This window comes from Schistocerca gregaria, chromosome 2, assembly GCF_023897955.1.
Source record: "Schistocerca gregaria isolate iqSchGreg1 chromosome 2, iqSchGreg1.2, whole genome shotgun sequence".
Lineage (NCBI taxonomy): Eukaryota > Metazoa > Arthropoda > Insecta > Orthoptera > Acrididae > Schistocerca > Schistocerca gregaria.
The window spans coordinates 61,311,846-61,324,662 of NC_064921.1; the positions used below are offsets into that span (position 1 = coordinate 61,311,846).

At 43.4% G+C, this 12,817-nt stretch overlaps 1 protein-coding gene across 1 annotated transcript in view; it reads right to left on the reverse strand.

Moving 5' to 3' along the window:
• Positions 1 to 12,817, reverse strand: part of LOC126335637 (odorant receptor 13a-like) — a 125,927-nt gene that overhangs the window by 89,068 nt on the left and 24,042 nt on the right. Inside the window, exon 2 of the mRNA XM_049999092.1 lies at positions 2,487 to 2,753. Within this exon, the coding sequence (XP_049855049.1) occupies positions 2,487 to 2,753 (267 nt within the window). The remainder of the gene's footprint in view (positions 1 to 2,486; positions 2,754 to 12,817) is intronic.

Consider the following 12,817-nt stretch of genomic DNA (forward strand, 5'->3'; position numbering starts at 1 on the left):
TTCTCCAGAAGCAGCAACATCAACAGTAGCCGTAGCAGCCCCGTTAGCATCCGTCTTAGGACTGTGTTTGATGGCACAGCACTGAAACTGTTGTAAGGAGTTGTGACGCATTGTGTACTGTTAAAGGAAACAGCGTGTCACAAACATTTAGGAGCTATACGACATGATATCCGTAAGGGAAAGTGTGAACAATGTGTCCGTAACATTGTGAGAAAGTGTAATGTAACATCTTCTCTTCCCGGGTCTCGAAGTGGATAATTTCATAGCTTCACACAGCAAGGTTTCGCACATGTTGAATTTTAAGTACACAGAAAGCAATTACACTGCAGGCCATCCAAAATGCAACAGCAGGAAGGATGAGAGATATCAAAGCCAATTTGATTTGAGAGTGAAGTGAGGTAGATGATGAAATCAGTATTGAGTGTTGCGCCCGTTGCTGGCTATAACTACTGCTAAATGCTTCGGCATTGAATCAAAGAGGCTCTGGATGTGTTGTTAGGGTACATCCGTCCATGCTGCTACGAAATGTCTCCAGAATGAAACTGTTGTAACATCAGATGGTGTGTCCCAGGCCATTCATTCCGCAATCATCGACCAGACGTTATCGATAAGTGAGAGATCGGGAGCACAGGGAGACCAAGGATGCAATACAATCCTATGGACGATGAGGAGGTCTTGAACATTGCACTGCACGTGTAGTCACGCATTACAGTGTTTTATTGTGGCTGTTGGCGAGCTCTGAAGGTATGAGAGGACAACAGGCTCGAACACTTCAGAGATGTAATGCTGGTCGGTTTATATATCGGCAGTGTACATTAGGGAGGTGCAGGAGCAGCATCCAATACCGTTACCACACTAAACCACAATATTGGGTGCAGGGACAGTATGACTATGCATAAGACAACAATTAAACAGTCTCTCACCGAGGTGTCTCCAGATTCTTATCCAAACATCGCGGTGGCGCAGGCAGAACAGGGATTCGTCGGTGAAAACAATTTCGTTCCATTCTGTTGTCCATGTCCGTTGTTCAACGCACCATTACCGGCGCAAACGCCTGTGGCGTTGATTCAGTGGTAAACTCAGCAATGGCCACCTTGCGGACAGTCCATTCTGCTACAAAGGACATCGGCAGACACGTATAGACATGGCTTGCTGCGCAACACACCGAATTCGTTGTGATTTAGTCGGTGATGTGATGGAGCAGTCCATCACCGCCACTTGCACAGTATGCCTTCCATCACATATAGTGGTGCAACGAGGTGGGTGCAACTGGTTCCGTTGGCCCTTCGTTCCCTCCTACATCCAGCAATTACAGATCCTCATCACCGTTGCTTGGTTCCATCCGACACAACAACCGATTTCTCTGAACGATAATTCGCAATCCCTATAGAAAGCCATGCTTCCTCAGTCGGACTCCGAATCGCGCTCGAAAGACCCTGTCGTCTTTGAGGCATACTGAAGGTGCTTCCGTTAAAGAGCCTCACGAAAGAGCATTTCCAGTACTCTCACACTGCCTTCGGTTGGCCATTTAGATAGCGCTTGCCGGTGGCGGTACTGGTGCATGTGATGTACGCCTGTGTTGAAATACTGATCATGTGCATCTCTCGTCACCATAGACGCATGCTGAAAATTTCACCTGATCTGGATGATTCCTTCAAGGAGTTGCTTTTTGGGTGGTCAGCAGTGTATTTGACAAACATTCACATCTACGACTACATCTACATTTATTCTCCGCAAGCCACCGAACGGTGTGTGGTGGAGGGCACTTTACGTGCCACTGTCATTACCTCCCTTTCCTGTTCCACTCGCTTATGGTTGATCTCCTCGGGAGGCATAAGTAGGGGGAAGCAATATATTCGATACCTCATCCAGGAACGGACCCTCTCGAAACCTGGACAGCAAGCTACACCGCGATGCACAGCGCCTCTCTTGAAGAGTCTGCCACTAGAGTTTGCTAAACATCTCCGTAACGCTATCACGCTTACCAAATAACCCTGTGACGAAACGCGCCGCTCTTCTTTGAACCTTCTCTCTCTCCTCAGTCAACCCGACCTGGTACGGATCCCACACTGATGAGCAATACTCAAGTATAGGTCGAACGATTGTTTTGTATGCCACCTCCTTTGTTGGTGGACTACATTTTATAAGGACTCTCCCAATGAATCTTAACCTGGCACCCGCCTTACCAACAATTAATTTTATATGATCATTCCACTTCAAATCGTTCCGCATGCATACTCCCAGATATTTTACGGAAGTAACTGCTACCAGTGTGTGTTCCGGTATCATATTGTCTTGCGGCAAACGGTTTTGATGAAACTGAAAGAACAATGAGCTTGTATTAAAAATCCAGGGCCCCAGGATTCGAACAGGCTACTTACAAAGAGAGCACCACCACGTAAGTGTGCATCAGCATATAAAGTCGCTAGTATTTTGACTGGGACTGCAGTGAAACTAAAGATATCAGTAAACAAATTTTTACTCACCAAAACGATGTAAGCACTGAGTATAAGGCAGGTGCACTGGTAAACGTAGACAGCATAGTAGACGAGAGGAGAGTCGATGCTGAAGGGGAAGAGGGCAGGTGCGAGCAGCTCACGGCCCTCCGCCATCAGGGGGTAGGCAGCCCATAAGATCAATGCAGGTGGCGCGCTCAGTGCAAACGCAGCCAGTAGTAGCCGCGACAGCAGTAGCCGCGACCGCATGGGGCCCAGGCCACGTAGTGGGGACTGCGCCACAAACCACTCACCCACCTGCGCGGTACAAGGCACGGCGTTACGGGCAGGGAAGTGGGGCAGGACTGCACTCCATCCCCTTACCAAAGGCGTAGCAGCAACCCCGACAGCACCAGATGCAACTACATGGGCCCAGTGCAAAATGGGGACTACACGACAAAATACTAATCCATTTGTACGTGGCTCAGCCACAGGGGATTGTGGCAGGCCAACACATTTACTGAGGACATAGCAGCCACCGTGACAGCAGCAGCCACAGCCACATGGAGCCTGCGCCACACATCAGGATTCGTGCCACAAACCACTCCCCCACCTGCATAAATCCCAGTGTTAGCAAATATGGTTTGTTTTGTAAATATGATTTGTATTTTTACGCTGGGTCTTGCCTAGGGAAAACTATGCTATCGAACGACTACATCGATAGGTCGTGTGGAGAACCAAAGTGTTTAGGATCTTTGGTAGTGTTAACTCTGCCGCGTGGAGCGCGGGCAGAGCGGAATCTGGGTGAAGTAGAGCGGTGGAGCAGGTGTGTTGAGTGACGCTCCCGCGAGTTGCCGCGCTTTCGGAGTTTGGCAGCATGTAATTGCGCTCGACTTGCTATGATAGTTTCTGACACGGTGTCGCGGACGGGAAGCATTAGCTAGCGCACATCAAGAGCCAATTTCGCCTGGTGACCGTCTCGATAAGAAGGCCCCCCAACATCTAGCTTCTGCAACAGCGATGGCCGACAATGAGTGACTGTCGCCACCTCCTCGATCGACGACTCCAAACCTTTAATCATCCAACAAGGAAGACTGGGAGCGCGTAAATTTTAGAACTGTATGGCAGACCTCAGCTTTTCGAACTGTTCCATTTGCCTCTTTAAATTACAGCAACGTAGCATGAACCTTTGTTGCTCATTGTCCCAATTGCATTACCAAGCAGGGTCCCTTCCTTTTCCGAAATGAATCCGAGTGTCGTTGAAATTTAAACGCCAGCATTAAAGTAATATCATTCCAGTTCACTGCTTTAATTTCAAAGTTCGGTTAAAGTATTCATAGCTGGCTACAATATTTAGATTACACAAGAGCAAATTAAGAGTTCTAGTTTTGTTACCACATTTTAGCTTACCTGTGACTGCAGCTCAGCTTGGTACGTACTAAATTTTACTATTGTAAATTGCTCAGAATCATTTAATTCAAGTTCAAAGCTAAGTCTCTTATTTCTAAATTACGTAGATTGAAGTAGCTTTTGAAATGATTGTTGAGGTATCCCAAGACTAACCTTATTTTATTGAATTTTGTAGTGCTTCAGAAACAAAGTTCACTATTAATTTCAGTCACTAAATTAACTTTCAATTTTCCGGTTTTATCAATTCTTTTGCTAAATTAAGTCAGAGTGTAGCGAATTTTATTACTTCTGATAAACATTCAATTTTCACACAACACATGTCAACTTTCATTTGCCACGCTTTTAGTGCTAATTATATGTGCATTAATAGTTCATTTTCAGTTATTATAGCAGTTGTCCATAGGACTGGCGACCGTAATTTTCCCCAAATCTCAAATATCTAATTAACGCCAATTAATAGTTAACGTAACGACCGCCCATTTACTTTCTTTATTAATTTTACCCTTTTCTCACAAGGAATTTACACCAATTTCATTTACATTTTTCCTTTCATTTAGATGTAACCCTTTCCTCCCTCTTTACCGAGAAATTATCTTCGATGACGATAGTTTTTCCCAAATTTCAATTTTTCACTGTCATTAAGGTCGGTAAGTGAGGGGAAGGTTACAGGCTTGGCAACACAATCCATGACTGCGTGAGGCTCTGGCCATGCAGCAAGGACTGCACCAAGTAACACACTCAGATCTGCACAGCTACTCAAGATCTAGCAGCAGCTCTAAAGGCGGAATCTGCGACCTAATAGGGTCCGAGGCATGCAGTGGGGATTGCACCAAGAACCAGTCACCTACCTGCACCGGGCTGACAGCAAAATCCATGACTGTACAGAGCCCGGGCCACTCAGTGGGGACTGTACAATGAAGCACTCATTCCCATGCAAAAGGCTGACCAATGGGGAAGTGGGGCATGCACTTCACAAACTGTCTAGCAGGAGTTACGATATGCTACATCTGTAACCACATAGGACACTTGCTCGTAAGTGGAACCTCACTATGACCACTCCAACAACTGCACATAGATCAGTGTGAAGAGTACAGTGTGGGCCTGCTACAATCTGCAGCTGCAGGAGCTGCAGCCACAACCACACTGGTAACCACGCCATGGACCACTCCTTGATCTGTATGCAGCTCAACATTTATCAGTGGCCTGGCAGCAGCTGCAATCACAACTATATTAACCGGTGCCATGCACTGGGAACTACGACATAAATCTTCCCCTATGCCTGTCCCAGCCTTGAACTTTTGAAGATTCGACATCGAGATCTTTATACGTACTTCATGACCCAGAAGTTAGTACTTCGTTGAGGGTAGTTTGTATCAATATTTGCGATTTTTCTTTTCTAAATCATTCTAGTATTAAACCATATAAAAATGACAGCCAGTATACTTAGTTAGACATTTACATCTCTCTTATTTTATTATCAGGATCACGATGCGAGATATACGATGAAGGCAGTAGATATTGTGGAGACACTCTTTCTGCAGTGAAAACATAACGGAATTTGGTCTACCAGAACAGTATCCGTTTTATAAATGCTAGTTCATAGATGAGGGCAAAGGGTATCTGAGAATTAAAGGGGACCACACACACAAACAGACAAAAAGACAGACACACACAAATTCAGACTCTCTCTTTGTCACTCACTCACCCACTCACTCACTCACTCATGCTTGCAAGTGCAGAAATGAAACATTGCTTTTAAATAGATTGTCGCCCTAAAAAGGACTGTACAGGGACTTATAAGAATTGAGCAGAATGCGTACCCAGTAAGGAAAGCAATAACAAGTCCATCTCGAGTGGGAAATCTGCTTTCAAAACGCCACAGCTTTTTATGAACATCTATTAGTGGTGACCGAGGTGATCTGAGAGCGACTGGCCAACTGCTTTTTTGACAACGAGGAACTCACTGACTTATGGTTCCATCATTCAAATTCATGTGTTGAGCACGTCTTTCACTGTCCAGTTCTGGCTGCGAACTCAATTGGATGTGATCTACAGGTCGCACCCTCGGCTGTCACCTTACGCAAGAGAAGGACGAACAGCTCCCACCCATGGCAAGACACAGCTACGTGCACTATCTGATCAAAAATGTCTCACAATATTAATACAGGATGTGTGCATCCTCCGCCTTTATGATGCCTTGAAATCTGCTAGGGACATTTTAAGTGAGGTATCCGAATGTCTGTTTATGTGACTATGCATATTAATTTAGTCAGAAATACACATATAGCCTTAAAGGTCCACTCTGACAGATGCTATGGACATTCACAGGTGTACAGTATGGATTCTATTTGCGACACAGCAGATGTCCAACCGATACTGGATTTTCTGTTAGACCTGTCTCAGAGTTGCCTGACCAGCTGCTGTAACTCCAGCGGAAATGGACTACATAAACCACGTCCTTCACACAAAAAGAAAAAACTTCCATTTGCGCAAGGCCAGGCAACCTCGGGGGCCACGACGTGAATGGCACATCATTCGACCCCCACGGCTAAGCCAGACCTGTGGAAGGTGTTGGCTGAGGTGACTTCATATGACATTATGCCAATGTGGGGGAGCTCTTTACTGCTGCAAATTGAAGTTGGAAGCTTCCTCTGTCAACTGAGGCAACAATCAGAGAGAAAACACATAGGTGCCAGCAATGGTAGAGTCTACGAAAAAGGAAGGACCAAATACTCTGATGCTGATTAGAACGCAGAAAACATTAGATTCCGGGGAATTACATTCATGCTCCAGAGAGGCATGCAAGTTTTGTGTGCCTCATATTCTCAGATTATGATTTTTCATTTTGCCACTTAGGTGAAACGTGACTCCATCAGAAAACAAAAGTCTGTCTGCAAAACCATCCATCTGCATCCGTGCTGGAAAATTAGTGGATAATTGTCTCTCATTTGGTTTATCAGCTGGTTTTGGCACCTGCAAAATTTAAACACTGTAAGCCTTGACCTGTAGATGCTTGCACAATACACGGCACACTGATGATTGTGGCACATTCACTACTCTGCTGGCACGACACATGGGGTACCTGAAGTTTCTTTCATGAATAGTATGAATATTTTTAACCATTTAATTCTCGACAGATGACCGTCCTGTGGTTTCCTTCTTACGTGTACATCCTGTCATCTCGAAATGCTTTGTCCACTTAACAGTGTTGTGACAGTGCGGTGACTTTACGAAACGTGGTCCGAAAATGGCTTTGAACAACTACTATTGATGATGTTTTGGTGTATTCTGTGACACAATACACTTTTTCGATGGTGGATGCCACTGAGGCAGTTGTGTCACATGATATAAAAATGGTGGGAACCCTTCTCCCCGCTTCCTACCCTTCTGGGCCAGTAGAATCATGTAACCCCCTACTCCTCCATTCCATCCCACTCCACACCTTCATCTTATAATTGGGACACTGAGATGGATTCACTGTGCAACTGAGCAGCATAGGGAGATGGTCAGATTTTGTCTATTTGTTAGTAACAAAGTATGTTAAGTCACATAATTTGAGTTCTATTTACTAATATTAATTTAATACTAGTAGGAGGGAACTGCATTTCATAGTGGAAAATGCTGACTCAGCATCTGCCAGTATTTATTTTTCGGGTGTCATATTACAGCTGACACAACTGCACATATCATATTTCGCTGACAGCAGCATCAGCACTTCCTTATCTCCAAGGCCATTCCAGGAATCATGAAATCCTGTCACGTGTCAAGGGCAAGGAGAGACAAATTTTGCTTGAAGCACCCCCCCCCCCCCCCCCAATACCGACCCCCCCTCCCTCCCAATCAGCAACCAATGGAGCATGAAATGCAGCACTGTGTTGTAGCTGTTGTGGGAGCGAGACTTGACTGCAGTTTTCATGCATGTCACATTTCACTGACATCAGCATCCAGCTGCAAGCACCCCTTACCCCCTTAGCCCTCCCCTCCCCACCTCTCCCCGACCCCTCCCCTCAACACCTCCCACAGTCCCTGCACTCCAGCAATGTATATGATGCAGCAGTGACCCCATGCTCAGCACAACTGCATACCTCGTACCCCGCACCTGCATGCTCATAATATCATGATGCTATAACTAACATGTATGAAGTTCTGCATATGTTGGAATTGTTACCAAATACCTGCCCATGCAAGAAGCGTGTAACCATTGGTCTACCTATAATTGTTATTGTGTTTCGTTACTATTACAACAGCAGGTTGTAGGCTTTTTTAAAAATATTCATGCACAGCACTCTCTCCCTGGGTCTGCATCTTGACAATAGCAACGACTGATGAAGACGTCGACTGTAAGTACTTGAAAAAAAAGGTTCCACTATTTGTACACTACAATGCTAAGGATGTAGTTTTCTGTATTAAATTAATTTTGTCCACAGCACGATGTGATGGGAGTCCGGAGGAAGAAGGTAGACACTGAAGTCACTTGCTGTTGTTGCTGAGGTATTTCAGAAATTGTAATGAAAATATTGTCGGCAGTTGTGTAAATATTGCCTGAATAAGTGTGTATCGGTACTCACAGCAGTCGGCGTGCCACCTCTGGCTGAATATCCTACACATATGTAAGGTTAAAAGTTAAGGATGTAGAAAATGAAATAACGCTAAATCACAGTAAGACTCAATTTTTATAGTTTGTATCACACAATTCAACAAAATCTGACGTTTTAATTTCACAGAATGGGCATATGATTAGTGAAACTGAACAGTTCAGATTTCTAGGTTTTCAGATAGGTAGTAAGCTGTCGTGGAAAGCCCACTTTCAAGATCTTGTTCAAAAACTTTATGCTGCCATTTTTACTATTCGAACAGTATCTGAAGTGAGTGATTGTTCGACACGAAAAGTAGTTTACTTTGCCTATTTTCATTCGCTTATTTCGTATGGTATTATATTTCTGGGTATCTCTTCCCATTCTAAAAGCATATTTTTGGCTCAGAAACGGGCGGTTCGGGCAATAAGTGGTGTGAGTTCAAGAACCACTTGTCGACCCTTGTTCACGAGTCTGATTATTTTGACATTGGCCTCTCAATACATATATATTCCTTACTGTCTGTTGTGTACATAGTTCCGCTTAGACAGCGCGTACACAACTTTCCAACTAGAGCACACTCCACTAAGCACAACAGCACAGGTGCAGCGCTCGTCCATCTCCGCACTGCGACATGGCGCTGCCATAGAGACGAACCAAATTCTGCTTCCGTCGATCTGCGTATTAATATGTAACGCAGCCAGTGAGATTGCTGCTAACATATAACCTTTTCTCCTCACGGATCACACTCACATAGTGACACATGAACGCGCGAGGTATTATAATGAGTGTACAGACCTCCGATTAGTCAGTCTGCATTTGTCTGCACCAGTCTGTACCAGTCTGCATTTGTCTGTACCAGTCTGCCTTAGTCTGTACCAGTCTGTACGAGTTCTACATTTGTCTGTATCAGTCCATTGTCAAGATTCAATCTGCGCCTAATAAGATTACCATATTCCTGTACATAGCCATGAAGGTAAATGTATAGACACTTTGTCAAGTATCAGAGATATATATGAGAATAAGATTAAATAGCATGCAGAACCAAGTTAAGTAATTTTTATGCTTGCTATTATTTTAATAAATGTGTGTGAAAATTAATCAAGTTCTGTTTAAAGTTGGTCACCGTCAATCTGTTACTCTAAGCGTGCAAGTGGCATTTCTATCGTCTAAGCTAACGGCAGAAGATAAACATGCCACGATAAGACCACGAGACATATTGCTGACACTCGCCTACTTCGTTAGAGCGACAGGTCAAATAATCTGATGGTGTGTGTACTGAAGGTCTTACAGTACGCACACCACACTGTCATTTCTTGTTAACAATATTAGTTTATTCCCAAGAGTAAGCAGCTTTCACTCAGTCAATACACGGCAGAAATCCAACCTGGATTTTGATCGGACTTCCTTAACTCTTGTGCAGAAAGGTGTGCAGTATACTGCTGCATCCATTTTCAATAAGCTACCACTCGAATTCAAAAATCTTAGTAGTAATCCTCGCGATTTCAAATCAAAACTGAAGAGTTTCCTCATGGGTCACTCCTTCTATTCTATCGAGAAGTTCCTTGAAAAATTAAGCTGATTCAAAAAAATGATTCGAATGGGTCTGAGCACTATGGGACTTAACTTCTGAGGTCATCAGTCCACTAGAATTTAGAACTACTTAAACCTAACAAACCTAAGGACATCGCGCACATCCATGCTCGAGGCAGGATTAGAACCTGCGACCGTAGTTGTCGCGCGGTTCCAGACTGTAGCGCCTAGAACCGCTCGGCCACTTCGGCCGGCAAAGTTAATTCTTTTTATATTGTTGTTTGCGTTTACTTAAACTTAGGAATTGACTTTTTATGGATTCATAAACTTTAATTTTTTTCTGTTATTACTTTTGTGTTGTAATTTCATGTATTGACACGTTCCATGACCTTGAAGATTTGATCCTCAATTTGGTCCTACGTAACTTGACGTATAGATAAATAAATAAATAAAATAGTAATGCTCTCAGGCGAGATGAAGTCGTTGCAGCAGGAGTTGCCTGATGTGAAAATAACGCTATTCAACCAAATCTACTATCTGAACACTGGTGGGTGTAAACGTATCTGTGTCAGTGTGACATCGAATAGGAAGTTCTACCCGATGGTAGAATTCAAAAACCGTCGATTTAGTGACGTCAAAATACTATTTCCTATGGATGAATGGCGGCGACTATACCAAGTGCCAGTGCAAAAAATGGTAAGGTCTTATGGGACCAAACTGCTAAGGTCATCAGTCCCTAAGCCTACAAACTACTTAATCAGACTTAAACCAACTTACGCTATGGAAAACACACACACCCATGCCCGAGGGAGGACTCGAACCTCCGACTGGGGGAGCCGCACGAACCGTTACAAGGTGCTTCAGACCTCGCGGCATGCCAGCATAGATTTTGGTCTTATTGGATGGAAACGTTTGCTTTCTATTGTTGGTAATGGGAGAAGATACACTGTACGTAGGGGATTTCCCTGGTACAGTTACAACATTTAACAACAGATAGCAGACTTTTGAGCGTTTAGTGAATGCCAGCTATGCAACACAGCGTGAGCTTAAATGTCGACAAAGTGTGTTCCAATTCTATGAGTCATTGTTGAGTAACCTACTAGAGCTAACTCGCCAAACTCTCCGCCCGTCGGAAGAAACTATAGCTCAACTATATGAAGTATGGTGTTCGTTGATGAATGTGGAAAAGTGTGATTCAACATTATCAGTTGTGGACCCAGAACTACAATCTTACTTCAGTTAGTTTACATACGCAGCCACATGTAAGAGTTCATTAAACCCCCTGCATTCGAATGTAAACGAACAGTTACCACCACGACCAAGTGAACGAAACAACAACACCACAAGGGATTTGTAATAAGTGACAGGTCCTGCAATGAAGCTGGAAACCTGAAAAACAAGAAAAATGGATCATTACTCCTCGGTATTACACGTACTTTGGATCTTGAGTCTTCGGGCTGTGTGATGGCTAATCTTGTTCTAACATAGCTAACACATCCTGAGGGAATCCGCTTTGAGCATGCATGTATTTTTCTTAAAACACGCTTCAGCTAAAATATCGGGTGCTGCATAAGATTTCGCATGGCATTGAAGGAGTAACATACCAAAAATTCAGCGAAAGCAGTGTTATTCCACCTTCTCAAAAAATAAAGCCACGCACCGTATTCATGTTTGACTACATTGCTGTGGAAAATCATGATGAGATCTGCAGATGTTTCTGCTTTGGTTGCTATGTTCAAGTCAATATATTTTATTTTAGCCAGATATATTCTAGGACTCCGATGCAGCTGGACTGGAATAATGTGAACCTTATAATTGCTTTCAAACTGAACAACCTGAACTTAAAGCATATTTACCAAGCAAATGTGAAAACTATCACGTCAGCCAATGAATTCGTTGAGATATGTAGGACTGCTGGAATAATTTCAGCACGCTTTCTGGTGACAGATAAAATTAGGAAATTAAATGAGGGCCGATATAGACGAAACTTCAGTGAGATTCTGCGTAAAAGGCAGCGTATTAAAACGTAACTGTATCAGTATAATGTAGACCATGGACAAGTCTGCACATGTGTTGCACATTTGTTCAAAGGGCGCGTAGAGCATGATATATTTGACAGAACAATCGAGGCAATCAACGCTAAATTAATGGAACTGGAAAATCTTATCGATATGGGAGCTATAAACGTTGAGGTACTGTATCAAGGCGATAGCTCAGGCACTTGACTCCCTCCATCACCAGTGGTCTCAGAATCTATATAAGATGTAAACTATCTCAAAAATGGTTCAGTAGAGAGCAGAATGTAGTCGAAAAAGCATAAAGTTATTGAGGCTCAGAAGGCTACTTGAAAGAAGTTACGATTGTTAAAGTTAGGGCAGCTGAAATGAGATCATCAGCTCTTGGAAACGTTTAAGAAAGTAACAGACAATCTGAAAGGGATTTCACACACCATGGTTGAAGGCAGAAAAGAAGAAGAGAGAGGAGGATTAGGAGGAGGAGAAGATGAGGGACTGAATGCTATTACTGAATTCTTTAATCGTTACAGTCACGCTGAGTTAGAACATACGGTGTCAGCAGGACGAAACCATGTATTCTAGGTAAGCATCCAATACATTTAACTGAGAATGCAGTATTAGTTGGGTATAAGGAATTTGAAAGAACGCCCACTTTATTAGAGTTAATATTCTTAAAAATATCGAACATCAAAAATACCCCAACAGATATAATAGTATGTAGTTAAATATCATGCATGACCAACGCACATAGGACTAAAAAATGACGAATGAAAGGCTCAGAGAGTGACATATAGAAGAATACAATTAAACTAGCTCTAGCAGCTGCACATAGCGCAGATAAAGGGCTTGA